The 22,526-nt window shown below is 42.4% G+C and overlaps 1 protein-coding gene across 1 annotated transcript in view; it reads left to right on the forward strand.

Moving 5' to 3' along the window:
• Positions 1-1,903: 1,903 nt before the first annotated feature.
• LOC310922088 (connector enhancer of kinase suppressor of ras 2-like) overlaps positions 1,904-22,526 on the forward strand; it is a gene marked incomplete at its 5' end in the record, with an annotated part of 327,314 nt that continues 306,691 nt past the window's right edge. The window contains 2 exons of the mRNA XM_083882408.1: positions 1,904-1,944; positions 2,199-2,272. Coding sequence (XP_083738534.1) covers positions 1,904-1,944; positions 2,199-2,272 — 115 coding nt within the window. The remainder of the gene's footprint in view (positions 1,945-2,198; positions 2,273-22,526) is intronic.

Raw genomic sequence — 22,526 nt, forward strand, 5'->3', positions numbered from 1 at the left:
CCAAATATATTTTTAAAAAGTGCCCAGTCAAGCCTGGGTAGGAAATGTGAGACAAAGGGGCATTGGCAGAATGTCTGTCAAATGGCAGGAATTAGGGAAATAGTCCAAACAATCATGAATGAAGATATTTTTTTTGTGCAAATGTGTCAAAATACCAAGTTCATGCACAACATAGCTTATCCCAAATCCTTCCATGCTGGTATTGAACTTTAAAAAAATAAGAATTTGAAGAAAGAATAGCCCCCAAACAACTTGTACAGTTTCCAATAGCTAATAGAAATATTTATTCTCAATTTTAGCCCACTGTTGCCTAAAAAGAGAAGTATTGTGCCTTTGAGAGCTTTGTCACTATTATGTCCATTGTAAACAACTATTTAGACAGAACTAAAGCTACTGAAAATGGTCTCCCATAACTCAGAGAGGAATCTGACATGCTGTTCAGCCTTCTTGAAGGAGAATTGATGTGAATCCTTTTGTAGAGAAGATCTGTGCTCTGAGCACTCCAAATACATCATAGAATACTAATCATACTATTTCCCAAAGCTAAAGAAAAAAAAAAAAAAGGATGGAGTGCACCACTGAGCTGCAAATGGCACATCTCTTTGGAGATGTTTTAGTGGGGGGAAAGATGCCTGTCTGCATCCTAACTATATAAAGAGAGCCCTGAAAGGGTAGAGAATAAACTACCAGAGAGTAGGTTTAGACTGGATTTTAGGAAGGCATTGTTCCCTGTGAGGATGGGGAGGCCCTGGCACAGGGGACCCAGAGAAGCTGTGGCTGCCCTTGGATCCCTGGAAGTGTCCAAGGCCAGGTTGGACATTGGGGCTTGGAGCAGTCTGGGACAGTGGAAGGTGTCCCTGCCCATGGCAAGGGGTGAAATGGGATGGGCATTAAGGTCCCTTCCAACCCAAACCACCCTGGGATTCTGTGATAAATATTTCTTTGGTATTTCATGTTCCCCCATATGAGAGAGAGAGGATAGCTCTCAGCCTGGGGACTTCAACCCAGCCCCAGGGGGAGCAGACATGGGAACATCACCATTCTCTGCCCCTGATGTGCTGGGGAAACTTGGCAAAAAAGGCACAGAGGAAAGATCACTGAAGAGAAAGGTGGAACTGCTTTGTTCTGCCTTTTTTCTGGGCTCTGAGTTTCTCCCCTTAGCATAAAATAGTGGGGCTGCAGATGTCAGACAAAAGGTTGGAGCCAGCAGCACCTTCTCAGCCACAGGATGCAGAATTTGTTCTGCATGAGATGCAGAGTCACAAATGGGTCCAAAAAGTGCTGTTTGGCACGTCTTGTTGAAATGTTTCACCTTCATCTGTCAGAAGGGTAGTAAACTTTGGGATTAGGAATACTTAAAACTTTTTTTTTCCTTCATAACAAAAGGGAGACATTGACTAATGATCCCAGTACTGAAAGTCAAAATACTCACTGTACTTGTCTATCCTAAAGTGCTGTAGTAGTACAAATTGACTCCTCAATGCTGTCATTCTTTCTCTACAAAATGAGCAGCTCATAGGAGGAAATAGCCTGGCTCTGAATGTGGCAAAAAAAAAAAAAAATAGTTTTCTCCCAGTAGTTTTTTCATTGGGTAAGACTTTTCATACTGTCTTTGGCATTCTGAATTACATGATTACATAGTACAAGACTACAGCAGCATTTTGCATTGTAAAGATGGAGATGCTCAGCATTTCGCCAGATGCCAGGCGATATCCTGACGTTTCTATCTTCACTTTAAGCCGTGACAGTCAGCATATTCACAATGAAGCCAAGGCAATCTGCTATCAAGTTACAGTAGAGACATTTTCCCTGATGAAGATCCCAGAGCTCATTGGACTAAAGCGGCTCCTCCAAACGCGGCGTGCGGAGCAGCTCCGGCGCAGATTGCTCTGTGTGTAATGCCATGTTTTATCCGTGCCGGTGGCTGGGCGGGCAGAGGCTTTGGTAAGTAAGTCTGTACTGCACCATTTCCTGGCTCGGTGCTCCGGATGTTGCAGGCTGTGTGCAGTGGGGGAGGTGCCAGAGCTGATCAAGCAGTGCAATTTTATACATTACTGAATCAGTGCAAGAGGAACCTGGAGGGACAAAGCATCATCTCTTTGAACTGCACTGTAAAATCCGACAGCTCTCGTAGCCCAACCATGCTCTGATCCAATTTTTCTCTCCTTCTCCCCCTGATTTTGGTGTGAATGATAAAGTGATCTAATGATGGCTCTCGTTATGGAACCTATTAGCAAGTGGACGCCCAAGCAAGTAGTGGATTGGATGAAAGGTAGGATCGTTTATTGCCGTGTATTATTATTATTGGATCCTAGAGATTTGTATCCGTGCTCTCGCATTCTTTGTTTTGGGAAGAGTTTATTCAGTTCTGATCATCCCTGTGCTGCTTTGCCCAGTAGTTGTTAGAGGCAGGGCTGAGGAGACGCTGCTTGAGCTGTACTGTGTTGTGGGAATTGCTGCCGACAACGGAGCGGGGGATCAACTGCATTTGTTGGACAATGCAGGCAGAAAGTGTTTGTGTCTCACGGGTCCATTATGCCTCGCACAGGGTAACGTCGGGATGTTTGACTGCTTTAAATTTGCCCTGATTAGGTCTGGTTTGCTCATATCAGGTGATCTGATGCAGTGTCTGTGCAGCGCTTGTCTGTAGTTTTGGCTACTACAACGAGCACCAGGAGCCAGGGGCTGGACTGAGGCATTCTGCTCCTTCAAGGACGTGTCCTGCCCTGTCCAGGCTCCTTCAGGGACGTGTCCTGCCCTGCCCAGGCTGCCCAGCCGCATGTCCGAGGCTCCGCGTCCGCGCCAGCCGTGGGAAGGCGCAGGGCTGAGCCCGGCTCCGCGGGGAAACTCGCCGGGATAACTTGACAGGAATGATGATTTCCCCGCACATTCGCAGTTTCACAACACAGCCGTCAGCTGTGACATGTTTTGCCTGACAGTGCTCGGCTGTGCTGCAAACAGACCGGGATGGATGGGAGGGTGAGGGATTGTTGTGATGATAAGTGGTTTAAATTTCTCCGGAGTGGGGGGAGAATGTATTCCCACAGTGGGATGCATTAGTGTTGTTATACAGTGCTTCTGATGAGCTGTCTGTCTTTGAGACAAATAATTCCTGCCACGGGGGATCTCTGTTGTATAAGGAGAAGAGGTGCAAATTTGGGGTGTAGGTTACTGATGATTCCTGTAATGTGATGGCTGAACTTGTGGGAGGGTTGAATTGGATGTCCACTCGAATGTCCTTAAAGCTTTCAAAGTATTCTCATTAATAAGGGAATGGTTCTGATCTCATTTTGCAAAGCTACATCTCCACACTTCGCGGAAATTGGGCTGTTTTGGTGCTCATCAGACACGTTGCCATTAACATCTAATTATTCGTTTACAAGCACAGAGTCTTGTGAAGCAAACGGTGTCTAGGGGAATGTATGTACTTTGTTTCTCAGGTGTTTGGGAACGGAGTAATTGGGAGGGCTTAAGCAGGTCATTGGGATGGATCCTACACCTTTAGATATAGGATTGATTCCCAGGCTCCAATGTCATTAGGTGATATCAAATCCTAATGTATTTGCAGAGGAGTTTTCTGATCCACACCTTCATTCTCAGTACATAAAAGAGTTAAAAAGTGGACGGATCACTCTGCTATTTTAACTCCTTACTTGAATTATAATGTAAATTGTCAAAGTGTGTAGAATACTTGTTGCTAAATTTAAAAATACTTCCTGCTACTTTTTTATCTTTTCTGATGCAAACTAATTACATCTTGGGGAACAGTAATCCATGATGTGCAGTGGAGGAAGGTCATAAAAGCAGCAGGTTTTTAAATGTCTGGAGTTGCCTGACAGTTGGATTTCCATACCAGACTGCACAGTGCACCATCCACAGGGATATCTGGAGTAGGCAGCACTCTCAGTGCTGTGCCTCTGTGTTCAAGCGTAAATAAAGATAATGCAATGAACACTGAAGTATTCACAATGTTGATATTTTCCTTGGTAATGTGAGCTGTACATCCACAAACAGGAAAGTTGCACATTTGTCCATTTTCCCCACGTTCATATTACAAGCCTCCTTTTTACCCCAGCATTTACCTTTGCAGATGCATTGTTCAGTTGCAGACAAAGAAAAGACCTAATCCACATAAATGGCAGACCCAAGTCAGTTTAAAACTACTTGTAACTACCTTACTTGGCAAAAATTGCCCAAGTATGGCCACTGTTTGCCTGTAATTTACATGTGTTGTGGAGCTCAGTTCTGTTGGCTACAGTCACTCTGCTAAATCCATGTGCCAGGGAGGTCAAAGGTCTGCACAGGCAGTGATTTTCAGTGATAAGGTAGTTTTTATGTACTTCTTCTATCCTGAAAGGCCACTTCTTTCACAGCATTAAAAGATAAATTAAAGACACTTTCAAAAAATAACCATTTTAGGAATGAGTATTATCTTCACTGTAGATAGCAACATGTTAATAAACAGTGGAACGAATATTGCCACTGTAATATACCTTTGGGGGGCTTAAAATATGTAGACAGTTATATTTGTGGAGATTGTAAATGATAACATATTTCACAGGGAAATTATAGCAACACGCTTTTAAAACTTGCATTTATCATATATCTTGAAGCCATTAGAACTTCTAAAATCTGTTAGCAAAGCCCATGTTTTGAAACTAACTAGCAGTGAGTACCAGAAGCATCAGGTAACTGTAGAGAAGATGGAAGGAAGCCATGAAAATTATGCTAATGGCTTGAGACCCAGGTCCCCAGAATGTGTCCTGGTTTCAGCATCCGATGAGAGCAGCAGCTGCAGCTTGAGCCTCCCCCCTCAAGAGGAGACACTCTTCTGTTCTTTTCCTTTAAGAAATGTTACTTGCCAAAAAAGTAAAAATTGGTAGGCTTTAAGGAACATTGTAATGACAAGTTGGCATCTTGTATTTATCCACAGTTCCTTTCTTGGGAACGCACTCAGCTGGAATTCAATTAGACAACTGCATCTGATGGTGTGGACTGTTGGGAAAGATGAGGCAGGAAAAGCTTACAAATATGATTGCCTGGCAAGAAATACTAAAAATATAAAACCTGTGAGTGAAATAGAAATGAAAGCCAGCTTTGAGATGTAGGCATGGCAGGCAAGAAGACAGTGATTAGCTAGAAGATGGGTGGAGTGATAACAAACAATGGGACACTAAGAGACCCAAGGGTGTAGCCCCTCTCCACCCTGCCAAGGTATCAGGGAAAAGGTAGATAAGGAAAGTAGTCTTTAGAGTTTAGAATATAAGATGATATAGTAATATAGTAGTTCTCATAGGCTGTATGCAAAGTCTGTAGGTTTTGTATCTTGCGCTGGTTGGTCAATGTAAATTAGAATATTCAACACAAAAGGAGATACAATGTATTGTAACAAAGCTCTCACCTCTCTTACCTTACCTCTCTTACCTGGCCCACTTACCTTACGTCACTCACCTCCCTTACCCCTGCCACCTCTCTTACAGCTCATCCTCTTTCTCTCTCTCCCTCTCTCTTTGGGGCTTCCCTTCAGCCGAGACTGGTGGCTGGAGGCAAGGTCCTTTTTACCCATGACCTTTGCAATAAAACTATGTGTTCTCTCAAAAGTGTCTCAGGTCTGCAGTTCCCTCTCCCTGTTGTCCACGGATGCCCCCACAGTGGACAACCTGAAAAGGCCGTGCAAGTCCGGAGAAATTAATTCCTGAGGCTATCAGAGCTTCGAGAAATTAAAACTCGGCATACTTTTGTGTTAAAGAAGCTGTCTTTATATACAAAAATATTTTGTAAAGTTTAGCAGATACAGCAGAAGGCACAGTGGTTAAAAGGGAAGGTTTTAAAGGAGCTGACAACATTATTTGGGAAGGTTTTTTTAACAACAGTTTTTAGTCAGTATTCTTTTTTTTCCTCCAAATTTTCCAAAATTTTAAACATCTCCAGATGGTTTTCAGGTGTTTCCCTTGGTATACAGCCATTTCTTACATGACTTACCTCTTTTCCTGTGGATGTGTACTATGAACCCAAAAGGTACTTTAGGAAAAATCTTTGCTTTGCTCAGATTCCATGGTGGCCCCATTGGAAAACAAACTTTACCCATAAAGGTCCCCAGTACTTTCAGGGTCAGAGTGGTTTCTAGCTGGTCAGTTTTTCCTGGATTACTGTCTTGGGTTATGAAACAAAAAAACCAAAACAAACACACACACACAAAAAAGTTTATTTCATCTGTTGAAACCCAGTTGGGGAGGTATTTTTTCTTTCTCTGTTGTAAGTCCAGGAGGGAGGAGGCAGCTGCCTTTCTGATAACAAGCCAGCTGTTAAAACCGAGTGGGGCATTGTTTCTTATCTCTTTCCACCCTCCCATTACCTCCATGGGGATATCTTCTGTTAATGGGCCATTAAAGCTCACTGTCATGGTTTGAAAGCAAAACGAGTGAGAGGCTCCAAGTCAGAGATATAATTTAATAAGAAGAAAGGTTAAAAGGTAAAAATAAAATAAAATAAATGCAATAACACAAAGGACCACTGACAGAGTCAGAATACAACCTGAGCAGGATGGTGGAAGCAGTCCAGGTGAGGTGGTCTTCCTGAAGCAGTGATCCTGTAGAAAGGTCTGATAGCTCTGCTCCTCTGGGAATCCAGTAGGTAAGGGCTACTTGTACTGTCCCAAATCCCAGCTTATATCCAGGTGAGAATGCTTGGCTCTCCCCCTGGGTGAAGCATCTCACAATGGGATGATGAGTGTGAAGTGGGTTCTTGATGGCCCATTAAACAGAGATAACTCCTGGAGGGAGTTACCTGTGAGTCATGGGGAAGGGGTTGATGGGCCATTAACAGAAGACACCCCAAAGGCAGGGGGCCTGGGAAGAACACTGCCCCACCTGGTTTAACAGTTCATGAAGATGGTGATAGAATAAATACTTTGTGTACATCCTACACTACAACCCAGGACACTCACCAATGACATTACACATTGCATCATCCCATTGTGAGATGCTCTACCCAGGGAAGAGGAGACAAACCATTTCCACCTAGATAAAAAGGAGCCACAAGTGTCACCAGACATCCAGTGTTCCCACAGGACTCACAGAGGAAGGCCAGTCCCATATCTGGATCCTTGGCTCCACAGGATCATCTCTGCTTCCAACAGGACCACATCTGCCACTCCGGGAGGGCTGACTTTTGGACTGTTTTTCAACACCCTGACCAACAGGGCATGAGGTTGTATTTCTGACTTTTTCAGGGTTTTCTAGGATTTCTTGTTTGTTTGCTTATTCTTTTGTACTACATTTGTATTTTTAATATCCCTAGTAAAGAACTGCTATACCTATTCTCAAAATCTTTGCCTGACAGCCTTTTAATTGCAAATTTATAATAATTTGGAATAAAAGGGGGGAGGGGGGTTTACATTCTCCATTCCAAGGGAGACTCCAATCTTCCTTGTCAGATACCTGTCTATCTAAACAAAGACAATTAGTTTTAACATATTAATGTGAGTAAATGGCAAACTGCCCTCCAAGATATGCATCTGGAGTGCTTTACCTGGAGATTTTTGTTGCTTTTTGGCGCTGGAACTCCCTGTGAAACTCAGGGACGCTTTGCAGGTTTTCAGTGAACACTCCAAACCAAACCCCTCTATTTCAGTGTGCACTGAGCAGGGGAGTCCTATACAGAATCTGGGGATTTGGGGTATAGAGGGGAGCTAGCATGCCTTACTGTATTAACAATAGGGTGAGAGTTTGTGTTTCCATTGGAGGCAAAATCTGAAGGGAATTCTCTGTACTTTTACAACCAAGAGCATTGGAGATATACTTCCCAAGGGGAGCAGTTTACAAGTAGGTAATTTAAAATGTGAACTCATTTACAGGGAAGTGACACCTCTGTCCAAATAAATACTCACTTTTCAAAGCAGTCCAAGGAAATGTAATGAAATTAAATACAATGCAATGAAAATACAGCTGCGACTTTCAGAGAATGCAGTGTTATTGAACAGATGAAAATTAAAATGGGAAACCAGCTATTCCTTAAGTACCTGTAATAACTCCACACAGTGTCTGTGATTCAAAGTCCTGGGGACTGACAGGTTTGTCTGCCAAAACAGCCTGCAGTGGACGTTTCTCTCCTAATAAATGGTTTGCTGTAGATACTCATTTCATAACTACAAGACATTTTTTTCCACTTTAAATCTAGAATTTCTGCACCCTCAACAGGAGATGTAGACATAAAAAAAAAAAAAAAAAAAATCAGTTGGTAAACTGATTAACTGTGCTGCACTGATCCTGTGCAGAATAATTATATGTTTAGCTGAAGGGTTTTCCTTAGCATGTAATTCCCTGATTTCAGGCTGGCTCATAAAAGAGAAAGGCAGGGAGGGAGGGAGTGGAGAGCAGGGAAGCTGATGATGTGAGAGGACTTGTTAACATTCACATCACACCAGGCTCCGGCAAACCCCTCTCCCTCTTCCTTTACTTCCCATTAGCTCACTACCTGTGCTGGAGCAATGTGTCACAGCCAGGGAGTCTCTTCTCTTTGCAGGACATCATATTTATCAGATCTCAGAACGTGCTGGAAACACAGCTGAATATTATGATCCACTGCCAAAGCAGTCCTGTAGGTGCTGAGCTGGGTGATGCTTGGCTTCCCTGATCCCCCTTCCTGACCATGGAATCCCATAATGCAGGAACACAATTCCATGAGATGCATTTTGAAACTGGAGTAGATAACAGAGGTCATCCCTTATTTAGAAAAATGCAGATTTTATAACATCTTTTCAGCTCTTTCCCAAGACAAATAGATTTGGGAGAGATCCGAGCCACAAATGCAGAATTGGAGTTCAATTTCCAAGCTGTTCTAAAGTAAAGGTTTCACCGTTTTCCTTCTGCTATCACCAATTGTACAGCTGAAACAATTTGCTGTTGTGGCGCCCCCTTGGATTCCTGTGTTCCACTGGCACCACATTTACAGTTTTCTCTAGGAAGTCACTGAATCAGAACTGGCTGCAATTCCTCCCTGATTTCTCTCACAAGGTTTGGACTTTAATGCTTCTTAGTAAGGAATGTTTTGAACAACTCTTGAGTGCTGTAAACTGTTCACTTTTAAAGGGTCAGCAGCGCCCACCTCAGAGTTGACAGCTTTGCAATGTAGGTGCTAAAGGCCAGATTTCAAGGAACAGGTTCCCAATATTCAGCACAGTTAAGTGTTGGAATAAGCTGTCCGGGCAGGTTGGGCCATTCTCTTTGTAGGAGGTTTTGAATACAAATGAGAAGAGCTCCAGCATCCCTCTGGAAGGGTTTCTGTGCCCAGTCTGTCCCCAGCAGAGTGACCTAATGTCTTCTCAAGGCTTCCACCAACTCAGACAAGACCTTGGGATGGTTTCTTGCATGGGAATCACCCTCATCTTTGAAATGTGAAAAGTCCCAAAGAGATTAGAGCTCTGGCTTCCTACTGGATATTTCACAGTTTATATTTCCCAGAATAACCATGGGAGATGATGTCCAAATGTCGAAAGCTTGGGAGTCTTCCTGCTGTGTTTCACAAGGAGAACAGCAGAGCTGCTGATGATCAGCAGAGCTGCAGCCCCAGAAGCAAACTCAGACCTGTGCCACTTCCACCAACATTCCCAAAAGTCCCATTCCTCCCTGCCCCAGAGGTTAAGGTAGCAAACAGAGCTCAGAAGACTGGCAGGATTACCAGGAGCCAGTGCCCTCAAGACTTTGACTGTTACCACTTTTAATTCAGTTTTTTGCACCACTGGCAGCCTGGAGGGACAACGAAACACTTTGCTGAGCCCATGGCTCCAGTTTGTGTCCTCCCAGTGAAAAAAATGAAATTTGGAAAACTGAAACCTTTAATTGTCATATAATAAGTGTATTAATATCTTAAATGTTTATTTTGTAAAAAGCCACCTCCGTGCCCCCCCCTAGAGAGGGGGGGGGGGGCAGTGAAGAGGGGAGTTGCCTGGTCGCTTGGAAACCGCCCGCAGGCCCCTCCCCCAGACCCCAAAAGTGGGCTGCCTGCCGCCCTGAAAGAGGGGGAGTCTGCACCCCCCAGACCTTGGACCACCTTAAAAACAAACCTTAAAAGCGAAAAGCCGGTTCCCTTCAAAGAAGCCCAGCACCATGAGCTCCCCGCCCCCCCCCCCGAAGCCGGCGCGGCTCCAGCTGCCAAGCCACCCGCAGCCAGCCGCCGCCGAGACAGAGAGAGAAAGAACCGGCTGCTCCCCCCCAAGCCCGGCACGGGGAATCCCGGAGCCCGCGGAGCCGCCCCCCCCAGCGCGGCTCCAGCCGCCAAGCAGCTGCCCGCCCGGCCCGAGTCCAGTCGCAGAAAAACCCCAAAGCCCGCACGTGGCTCAGCCGACAAGCGGCCAGCCGCCACTGCTGGATAGCGCGTCCACAAGCCCGCAGAGCCACGTCCCCGAGCGCGCCCAGACCGCTGCCCCGCTCCAAGAAAGGGGAACCCACGCCCGCCGCGTTCCGTCCCCATCTAACAGCCCTGGTGCTGCCCAGCCCCGAAACCTCCAAGACGCCATATTGAATGCCATAAGAGCCCGCAGCCCCTGCTGCCCGAAGGCCGACCCCGCATGCAAATCAAAGACCCCGAGGTGCATCTCGGGACTCTTTTAACACCAAAAACCCCTAATAAAAATAAAACTAAGTAAAATCAAAACACACAGGAACCAATGCTGAGCCATGTAGACCCTAAAGTATCGGGAGAACTGATTTTTCCAGTTTTTGTTACTGGCTGTAACTTAAGAGTGCAAAACCAGAAGTGAGACCCCCGAAGAAAACAAAAGCAATTCAGAACTCTGGAAACACTCCCAGCGAGGGGCGGGTTCTCAACTGCTCAACTCCCTGCAGCACAGCTGAAAAGACCCTCCTCCTCCATGGCGCACGGGCAGCCAAAAACCCCTCGAGCAACCATTGTAAGAGCTGATTAATAAAGGCATTTTAAGGAGATTAATATTATCTCCGCCCATTTTATTCAAACCACCAGTAACTGCAACTGTGATTGGGGTCATTACCAGCTGGTCCACAGCAAAATTTAGTACAAAGACCTCCCTAAATCAAGTCTATCTCTAATTCTCTATGGAAATTATTTTGGCTGAGGTATTTCTGCATCCCTATCACTATTACCTCATCTTCACTAACTCCACTTTTCAGACCAATTAGAAACTGGTCTATATATCTTCTTCTATAGCATTATCTCCATAAAAGATTTCAGCAACATTTAGCAATTTAATGGCAATTATCAGGTTATTTAGGACTGTATTCTGAAATTTCCCTATCTATAAAGCAGATACGTTCAGACCTTTTTAAGAAATGTAATTCTGCTCCCAAAGGAAAGTCCGAGCTCAATGAAAGTCTCTCAAGTCACATTTAAGTGTAACTAATCTTTCAGGTCATTATGTGAAGAAATTTGCTTTATTGTCTTGCAGCTTAATATTAGCAGTCAGACAATGTGCCACGTGTTGCTGTGCCTTGTAACCTTTACCATGTGTTAAAATTATGCAAAATCCCCAACTTTCTCCCAGTCCTGACCATCCTAAGGAGGGCAGAGTGGCAACGCAAATTCAGAAGAGTTCAACCTTCTCCAGCTCTCCATTATTTCACAGTGCTTCATCTTATGAAGCAAAATTCAGGATAAATTTGCTCCTGTGGATGACACTTTCAGACCACATTAAATGAGGTGCTGTATGTCAGGAAATTGCAAAGACACTGGATGCTGCTCAGCAATAAGATGCTTTCATAGTTTCTTCCCAGACTTTCTTGCCCCACTCATTCCAGTTTCTAAGTTTTTCCTTCCTTTGTCAGGATTGACATCAGCCCATGCACCATAACACTGAGAACTGTGCGTAATGCTGTTACCAGTTTGTAAAATGTGGATTTCCTAGGAAAAGAGCAGAACATCTCAGTGCTACAGGATTCTTGGCTGCTTAGATTGGAAGGCAGTTTGAGAAACATTGCATTGTGCAGAAAAATACATTATGAATATCATGTCAGTGAATGGAAAACACTGCCTAGGTGGGGGAGTGCCAGGCAAAGCACTGTTCCAGATCCTGTTTCAGAACCCATGGGAAGGCAGCTCGATGTTTGGGTAAAGGAATATTCCTGCCTAAAACATTTCCTCTCATTCTGATGGGCTCAATGTCTTGCATTTTTGTTTGCAATGAAGGAAAAAAAGGAAAGCAAAAAGTAAACTGTGATTCGTCTTCTTGCAAAATTGTTTTAGCACCTACAAAGCTCTCAAAGCTAAAAAAGGCATATCTTAACCTTATAATGCCATTCTTTCAGAACTGCTGTTCTGCCACACTGACAGAAATGGAGATTGTGGCTCTGCTGCTGAAATTAGTGACACTCTTGATATTAAATGAAACATTTTACTGAACAAACCACTGTAGCATCAAATATTGCTGAGCAATAATCTACATTCATCCTTTCCACTCAGAGTGATTTTGTAGATTTTGATTGTGATTTTGATCCTCTAAATACTGCTTTGCATTACTAATTTAAATTGCTAGTTTTGCAGTTTAGGTTTTTTAGTAAACATGACTTTCTCTTCCCTGATGCCATTGCAGAGAGGGCAGGAGCTGGAAAGGGAAAGTTCAGGAGTTACTATTAAGGAATTCAGAGAGAGGAAAAAATTAGGAGGTTGTGTTTGAGAAGGTCTATAGTGATGAATCAAAATGAAATTATTTCTTATTAACTAACACTCAAACAGCTCCTGAAACATATCCTTGCTAACCCTCTGCAGAGAAGTGCTCAGGAGGATTCAAGGTCAATGCAATGTTTGGGATTTCCTACTCAAATTCTCCACCAACTGTTTTCCAGCAAAGATAAATTATAAAAAGACTGTGGAGCATTTTTATTTCGAATGTAGGTGGCATGTTTAATGTAGCAGCCAGTAATTTTACAAAATATATTCAGCTTTATTCCCTACAAACATGTCCATCTTTTTCATTCTAAGCATCAAAAAAACCCCTAGAAAAACTGTAGGGATTGCAGGTGTTCTTAAAGCAGAAAATGTGTTTTGTATAAGTGTGCTGAAACTACTACAGCTCTAGAAAGGATTCCTTTGGCACATCTGCTTCTTTTACATGGAAAACTCTCTCTGGGTGCAGGCAGACAGGGGTGTCAGCCTGACAGCTCAGACATGTCACTGATCACCTGAATTAAAGCATGTTTTACTTCTCTCTCTCTCCACCAGCTTCCCCCATTGCCTTTTTTCCTCTCTCCTGTTTATTCACATTTTTCTCCAGCAGCATTTTTCTTGCCTTTTTCATAATGAGATGGACAATACACATTAGATTGTGAAGGAATTTGTTCATTTAACATCAAAAATTTCTAGCTTTGAGTATTTTGGAGAGGATTGCAGTGATTTGGAACCAAAGTGCATCCAAAATCCTAGGGGAGGTGACAATAGACAGCCTCAAGAAGCCAAGCACAGCTCCTGGGAGCTTTAAGGGGCAGCTGGAAGAAGGCAAGTGTTGCTGTTTCACTGATTCTCCGTTAAAATCTGTGGATATCCTGGATGCTCCTCAGTTCTCTTTCAGACTATGAAATGCTGCTTCCCTGGGAGACATGAGGGAGGTTCAACAGTGGTATCTAGTAATGAAATCCTTTCCAGTTGATAGGGATGCACAGTTTGCCCAGAGAAGTTATGGGTGAACCATTCATGGAAGTGCCCAAGGCCAGGTTGGACAGGGCTTGGAGCAACCTGGGACAGTGGAAGGTGTCCCTGCCCATGGCAGGGGTGGCACTGGATGGGCTTTAAGGTCCTTTCCAACCCAAACCAGACTGGAATTCCATGATCTTACACTACACAGGAATGTGCTGCAGTGGGCACATTGCTAAATCGAGAAGAGTCCTCTTCAAGCATCTGTTACTGATCACTCAGCACCAACCATGAGCTCATCATTAAAATGCCCTCAATTACAGAACACTAAGGAGAGATTTTAATTGCCCATTGTCAAGAGATTTCAATTGTTCATTTCCAAGCCACACTGAGAAATTCCCTTAGTTTTACAAAAAACAACTTTGTAGTTTACAGAGGGAAAAAAACACTTCTCAAAGCAGAGAAAAAAACCCTTGAAATTTGCATTTGTATCATGTGGTTGGAGGGAACAGGTAGAGTAGTGTAAGAGAAGTTCAGAACTAACAGAGTTTAGGATATTCACTACTTGTATGTCACATAAAAAGAAATTGATCCAGTTAAGACAGTAGCTCAGCACTGCTGTTCTTGCAGAAATAAATCCTGGAGAATGAATCTAGTGAATAATGTAGCAAATAATCATCTGAGTAATAAAAAAGATAAATTAGAATAATAGATAGAAAAATTCCACCTAGGATAGAAAAAGAAAGATAAACTTAACGGATAAGTTAAAAAAATTAAAATTTTATCAAGAAAATGGAGGAAAACCCTTCTCAAGGCTTTCATAAGTGGACTTAAAAACATTAGGAACTCTGCTAAGGCAGACATTACCTGCTGATAGAGTGAGCCTAAAAGATACAGTGGGACATCATATTAACTATTTCTTCTTTATCTGAAAATTCTCAGGCAAAATTATCATTGCCTTTTGTGGCAGCAGCAGCAATCATTATTTGCATATCAGCAATGAGGCAATGCTTTAACTAGAAACCAAATTGCTCAAATGATCCTTAAATGAAAGTGTTTTAATTCAATCTGTGAATCATTCCAAGAGCCATCAATATCACTCAGCGTGTGGAAAGGAGTTTTCTATTCCCCATTTGCTGTGGATGGCTCTTTGTGTGTCCCCCATTACATTTTATTTATCTGAAGGTAGTTCTGTAGTTTCTTCATTAAGAAGGTTGTCTTGGTTTAGGAAGACAGGTATCTGCCAGGGAAAGCTTCCCTTGGAATGGAGAATGTAAACCACCACCATCCTCCCCACCCCCCTTTTCCAATTATAAATTTGCAGTTAGAGGCTTTCAGGCAAAGATTTGAGGATAGGTGTTATATGTGTGTATTATAAAATTGGCTTTTCGCAAGATGTGTGCTATATGATTAATAACATAATAAGGATATAAAGATATAAGTTTATTTCTGCTATTGGTAAGACTAGATATAAAGGGAGTAGTTGATGTAGCAGCTGCTTAAACTGTCTGTTTGGTTGGGATAACATCCAGTGAACATGTAAAGAAGACTCTGCTACTGATAACACCAACTATCAGCATCTACCACCCGCAGCAAGCACAGACCAAGGCCCAAGCTGGACGCGATAAGAAGGACACAGCCACGAAACACGCATGCTCTAAAAAGGCGGATCCAAGGAGGGACCATGCAGAGCAGTTCCTGGAATATGGAAACTAGTTTATGGAATTTCATATATCGATATAACGAGAAGGGTATTTAACGAGTGTCTCTGAGAAAGCAAGGTGTGGACTTGGCTAAATGCCAAGTCACCCGGCCGGCCGTTCTTGGTTTTTTCTTATCTCCTAATTGTCTTAATTATTTTATTAAACATATTCCTTAAAATTTACTAAAAAGTGAACCTCGTTTTTCACAATAGGAATAGCAGTTCTTTACTAGTATGTATAACAAAGCAAACAAAAACAACTACAGCATTAATAACAAAACAGTACCAAGGACCTTGAGGGCTTTGCTTCACAAAACCCAGGGCAGTTTGGTCTCGGTGCCCCTGCAGGACCCTCAGAGCACCAAGCTGGAATGGTGGAGAGTCCCAGGCTGGTGACTGGAATGGCAGGGTGTCCCAGCAGGGCAGAGGGGTGCAGGGTCACACTGTAGCAAAAAGAGGAGCACTGAAGAAGCCGCAATGGCGGGGCAGGGCTGGCCCAGCTCCAGTAGGGCAGCAGAGGAGCTCAGAATTCCAGGGCAGGGGAGCAGATGATGGTAGATTTCCCAGGACTGGACCCCTCCAGCGATAGTGAACTCCTCTCGCAGCAAGCAGCAATCCAGCCGTTCTCTCTCCCAAACGCCGAAAAAACAGAGAGTGAAGCTGCCTCCAGCTCTGTCCTTTACCTCCCCCAAAACTTGCGTTATCTCCTCCCCCCCTTCCCCCGAGCTTTGGCCACCTCTTTGTTTTGGTCAAGCACCCTTTAAGTACTCAACACTTAGTCTCCTTGGTAACTTATGGGGAAAAATTCTTTAGAGAAAAAAGAACAAACCTTACCCCCAACAAAGGTCTCCTCTGGTATCAAACCAGCAGAGTTTCTTCTTAAAACCTTATATTTCCATTTTCTTTTATTATCAACTTTTACAATAAAAGGATGATAGTAGATGAGGAATCCTGGCTTCTGGAATGAGTTAATTCCACATAACCTTTGTTTGACAATTCTCCAGCTTCCATGTCAGGACATCCAGGCTGGAATTCCAAGTGAAACAAAGCTGTCCAGTTCTTCTGTGCAATGTCAGCCTGTCAGGACTCACCCCAGTGCTCTTTGCTTTCCTTTTACCCTCATATTTGATTCGAATTGCTGAAATTCTCATCAAATTATTCTTTCAAATCTCATTGATATCCCATCTTTCCACAGGAAAATGATAGACAATATTTCAATTTTTTTGCCTGCAAACTGGCAGGCTGTCACATAAAAGGACTAAATTAAACCTTACAGCACAATGTTAAAGCCATCCTGGCACAGTCTCTGTTTGTCCTTGTTATAAACAAGGTAGTCAGATTAATAATCAAAAGCAAATTTTATTTCGCTACAAAAAGCGATCGCGGAAAGCCACAATAAAAAAGGGGCAATGCCGATTCCGGGATTGGCGTTGGGTGAACCTCAGTTCGGCCTCCATCCTTCCCCATTCACAAATCCGGCCGCTGAGGGGCCAGTTTTTATACAGTTTATTTCCCCTAAGGCAGGGTTCTTTGTCCACTTTTGCTCAGTTTGCATATTCATGTGTCTTCTTTTCTGATTTCTGTTTTCTGAAACTGTTTTCGGGCAGGGACAAGAGCTTGATTCGATTTAAGAGAAGTCGGCATTGGGATGCACACTCTTGATGACTTTGATTGTCTTATCCCAGATGCATATCGGGTATCAATCACCCAGGTGCGGCCCAACCCAGCCCTGGTAATGATCCATCTCTGACTGTGGCAACTCTTTTCTGTTGTAAATTTGTATTTTTCCTCAGAGCTGTCCGTGCTTCACAGTTGCAAATAAGCCTTCCCTGGTAGTCCCTTGCAAGCTTCCAATTTTAGATTCTTTAATTTCTAAGCACAAATTACTTTATATATATATAATATATAACAGTCCTCATCATGAAATAACCAACAGTGGTGGAAGAGCAGAAAAATATAAATTGCACCTATGGTTAACCCTAGTAGGCATCCATGCTTGATAACGTAATTATTATCAATTTGGAACAGTTCAAAATATCCCAGAATAATTTATATTTGATTATCAGACCATCACTCATTCTTCTGGAGCCACTGTCTTTCTCTACTCCACAGTTACCATCCCCAAAAACATGGTAATGAAGCCCCATGACTAAGCATTCCCAAAATGATAACAGAATTTGCATAATTGAGATTCACTGCAGAGAAAACCCACAAATTTCTCAGAAGAAAAAAAAAAGTACCATGTAGTGCATATGTTAAAATATTGGTCAAGTAGAGTTTAAAACAGGAACTGTGATTCTTTTAAGAGTTAACATTAATCAAGGTTTCTAAAAAACATTCAAGAAAAACAGAGGAGTTTGAAGGTAAGATTATTTCATATTATTTTGGTCTGAAGGGCATTTTACTACTTCCTGTAGTCAAGGTTTTTTGGCAAATAATCTTGATTTGCATATCCGGATGATCAGTTATGCTCTGAGATAAATTCACATGATGCCTCCAATGTACTGGAAATTGTGCATTTAAAAAAACTATGTTGTCTTCCTTAATCTCCTGTAATAATCTTAGGAATGGGACATTAACTGAGATTTTTCCTGAAGAACTAGGAATTCCATAGTATTTACAGTTGGGATGCACTGTGATCTGTGTTGTTTTCAATCCCAATGAGGGTCAGTGCACCTTGCACCATAAAGCACAACAAGAAGAGCATTTTTTGGTTTAAAATTTTCTGCAAAATTGTGAAAAACGAGGTTCACTTTTTGGTAAATTTAAAAAAACTATGTTTAATAAAAATAATTAAGACAATTAGGAGATAAGAAAAAGCCAATTACGGCCGGCCGGGTGACTTGGCATTCAGCCAAGTCCACACTTTGCTTTCTCAGAGACGCTCGTTAAATACTCTTTTTGTTACATCGATATATGAATATTCATAAAATTCCATAAACTAGTTTCCATATTCCAGGAACTGTTTTGCATGGCCCCTCCTTGGGTCCGCCTTTTTAGAGCATGTGTGTTTCGTGGCTGTGTCCTTTTTATCGCGTCCAGTTTGGGCCTTGGTCCGTGCTTTCTTCAGGTGGTAGATGTTGATAGGTAGTGTATCAATAGGAGGGTCCTCTTTACATGTTTGCTGAATGTTATCCCAACCAAACAGACAGTTTAAGCATATTGCATCAGTTATTACCACTATACCTACTTTTCTAAAAGCAGAATTAAAAACTTATATTCTATATATATATATTCTATATCCTTACCACAACATTATTTACTATATAGCACCCATCTTGCGAAAAGCCAACTTTATATAAAATATATAACAAATATGTATCCTAAAGCTGGCTGAGGCTAAGCTAATTTTAGTGAACCTCACACACAGGTAAATCTGTCCCAAAAGTCAGTCTGGTGAGAGAGAGAGGGACAGCTCTGAAAATAAATCCACTCTTGCAGAGCAGGAGCCTTGATACTGAAGTGTCAGTACTGTGATAAATTTGGGGTAAAAATTCATGTATGAAATAATAATCCGATGTATAATAAGAGCAATGTTAATAAAATGTAAAGCAAACCGTTCCCCCCCTCAGCCTGCACGGCTTCAGTTGTGAAACAGGATAAGAATCATCAGACTAGACAAAGACTCTGGCCAACCTTGATAAGAATCACTTCCTCGCCAATGCAAGGAGAAATTCCTTCTTGACGACGATGCAGATTTCATCAACTCCCTGGCACGACATGCAAACTGAAATCAACATAAGACTGACCTGTGAAATTGACATAAGAAAAGAACCTTCCCGGGATGGAACAACGGGGCTTGACAAGATCCAGGAAGGCCATCGAAAAGAAATTCGGACTATTCAGCCCACCCTGGACACCTGGACTGCCTAAGGGCAGAAAAATCCTATAAAACGGTGGACTGAAAGCTGCACCGGCGTGGATTTGGGCGTCTTGCACCCTGGTGTGCGGACCCCTGTCCACCCAGCACGGCACTGATATTCGCCTATTTTGTGGTTTTCTCATTTTTCTGGTGTTCGATATTCTGTTATTAATAAATTGTCTTTTATTAATCCGATATTTGCCGTTGCATTTATAACAGTACCTCCTGCAGGCTGGCTGCACTGATTAAGGTAATAAAACTGATCAAGCAGTTTAATTAGGAAATATTCTTGAGGGACAGTTTAGATCACAGTGCAGTCATGCACTGGTATAGTCTCTTCTTTTTTTAAAATTTGTGAGGATCAACCAAGGGTTGTCTTGATAGAACCAATTTTAGCTAGCAAAGAGGCAGAGTTTGTTAAAGCAGAGTTTAGTAAAGAAAGGTTTGTTAAAGCCAGCCTCATTTCCAACCTCCATTATCTTCCATTTTGCCTCTTTGCAATTCCTGTTTTCCACTCCTGTGTTTTTACTTGTTGGTTTGTCTCTAAAATCAATAAATCCTTATAGATGAGGAGGATACCAAGAGGAGTTGAAAGAAAACCTCCCTAGAAATCTTAGAAATTGAAAAAAAGACATGGTAGTCTGGGACTGCTATGGACAAATGTTGCAATGACTTCTGATAAAAGACACAGAGGCAAATGTGTAACTGAAATTTTTAATTAAACAAGGGCATTTAGTGCCAGGACAGGAGGGATGGCATTAAGATGAAGGGAAATTTAAATGGGATATTGGGAAGGAATTCCTGGCTGTGAGGGTGGGGAGGCCCTGGCACAGGGTGCCCAGAGAAGCTGTGGCTGCCCCAGGATCCCTGGAAGTGTCCCAGGTCAGGTTGGACAGGGCTTGGAGCAACCTGAGATAGTGGATGGTGTCCCTGCCCATGGGAGGGGGAGGGATGAGCTTTAAGGTCCCTTCCAACTCAAATAATTTTGGGATTCTGTGATTCTATGAAAGTGAAAAGCAATGTTTATGTACAGATGTGCTGACACTGGTTTGCAGAACATGGAATTGGAAATGGATATGCTAATGTAAAGGTAAATATGGGATTTACAGTTCAGAAACTGGTATTTTTTCTAAATTTGTATTAAAGCAAGCCATCATGGTGGTATTTCCATTTTTACCCTGATCAAAGTGCATGGTATTGTGATCCAAACAGATTCCAACAGACTGGGCTGATGGAAAGCAGTCAAAATGCTTTGAAAAACAAAAAGCTCTGGCCTGCTCCCCTCCTGCAGACCCTGGCAGGAGGACTGCACTGCCTGTTCTCACTGTATGGAACAGTTCTCTCCTGTTTTAATGGACAACCACATTCCAGTCTGTGCTGCATTTCAGGAAGGGATGACATTGTCTATGTGCAGCTTTTGCAAGTGAGTTCAGAGCTGCTGAGATGAGAGGCACTGGGTAAAGGCAGAATCATTATCAGCATCCTGCTGCTGGGAGGTTCTGCTCCTTATCAGATCGGGTAACCTGGCACAAAGTAATATTTACTGTCAAAGAGTAATGACAACCTTATCTACATTGTACACTATTAACTCTTTTCTGGCTCTGGAATATAGTGAAACTCCAGTGTTTCATTGTTCAGGGCGTTCTTGGATTACTAAAGGGGCAGAAAGAGTTCTTAGAGGCTGAAGTGCAAACCAAGTACAATGCAAATAAAGGTTCTGAGTTTTACAGGTATTTCACAAGTCTTTTGCAGGTATTTCACAAGTGTTTTAAGAGTAACAATTCTTATTGATGACAGGAAGACACAGCGAAATGCAAAGAAATGGCAATTAATACCTTAAGCATCTGTAGTACAGGAAAGTTTCATTATGGGTGCTTGCACTTCAGAATTCCATTCATTCCACAGTGCAGGGAAAGTACTCCAGGAAAGATCTGGCTAGCAATGGCTTCACCAGGGAAATCACATCTTCCAAATTGAAGTGCTTTTGTGCACACACAGAGCCCATTATTAAAGGGGAAAAAATTAAGTGTGTTATTCATCACATTTCCTGTGTTTGGATTTGAAGTGATGAAAATGATAATAATGATCTTGAGAATTATTATTAAGTAATATGAAGTGGTTTGTTTGAAGGAATAAATATGATTTGGCCTGTGAAGGTTCAGACATCTGGTACAAGCATATGGGTTGGAAATCATTAGATAATTGTTACAAAAATACAAGGAAAAAGTCTTTTTAATGATGGAATCGAGGTCTTCAGGAGTGCTCCATGTGCTTCCCTCTGGAATGTAACCTTCCTGCCCTGTTGTGGAGGTGTTAGCTCTAGCAAGGTCAGACAGAAGACTCTAGACACGATGGTATCTCATTTGGACTCGGTTGTTTATTATCTTATCTATGGTACAGCTTCACGTGTGTGAGCTCTGTCTAACAAGACAAGAAAATGTCTACTTCTACTTTGTTTCAAGGACTTTTAAGCAATAAGCAAAACCAGTTAAAACCAGACACCTAAGTTATTTTTATTTATAACCCAATTAAAGATCACTCATTGTCCACAATGCAGCTTTCACCAACCAATTAGAAAAGATCACCCAAACCCAAGAAGAAGGAGGAAGAAGAAAGCGAAGAAGGATCCAGGCAATGCCCAAATCCCTCCATATTGTCTCATACATATATATTGCTATTCTATATCCTAAAACCCTTAACCTTAAATATTTCACCCTGTGACATCACACACTTCTATACAACTACACACACATACTCTGAGTGCTATCACTCAGTTTTGGAAGCCATTCCCATGGCCTCAAGTCAAAGGCAGTACCCCTCTGAGGGTCACTACCTGTCAAAGCAGAAAGCCTGATATTTTTGGAGTCCAGGGTTCCAACACCCTGTCATACCTCAGAGCTCTCTAAAACTGTGCAATGCCTGTCAGGATACTGAGTTTACTTCTTTGGGACATACTCAAAGTAGCAAACAGCTTTCAAAACTCATTTTCACAAAATATTTTAACCAGCACTGATTTTTTGAGTGGTAAATTGTCTTCTCTTCTAAACATGTGTATGCTGTGGATTCACATTGCACTGAAGTGCCAAGACTTCATATGGATTTACTCAGTAGAAAGTTCTGATCAGAGAATCCTGGAATGGTTTTGGTTGGAAGGTGTCACCCTAAGTTTTCTTGCCTTGTAAGTGTTTGCAATTGTGTAGTGGAGATTCTCATGCAGCTTCATGCAAACTATGTATATATTTAGAATTATCTACTTTGTTTACATATTTCTCCTCTGGGAGGAGAAATATGTTTGATGGCGGTGTTCACCTACGAGGTCGAAGAGGTGGCAACCTGTGTAGCCAATCTTTTGCCTTCTGTAAA

Source organism: Zosterops lateralis (assembly GCF_965231275.1).
Source record: "Zosterops lateralis genome assembly, chromosome: W".
In the NCBI taxonomy this organism is placed as follows: domain Eukaryota; kingdom Metazoa; phylum Chordata; class Aves; order Passeriformes; family Zosteropidae; genus Zosterops; species Zosterops lateralis.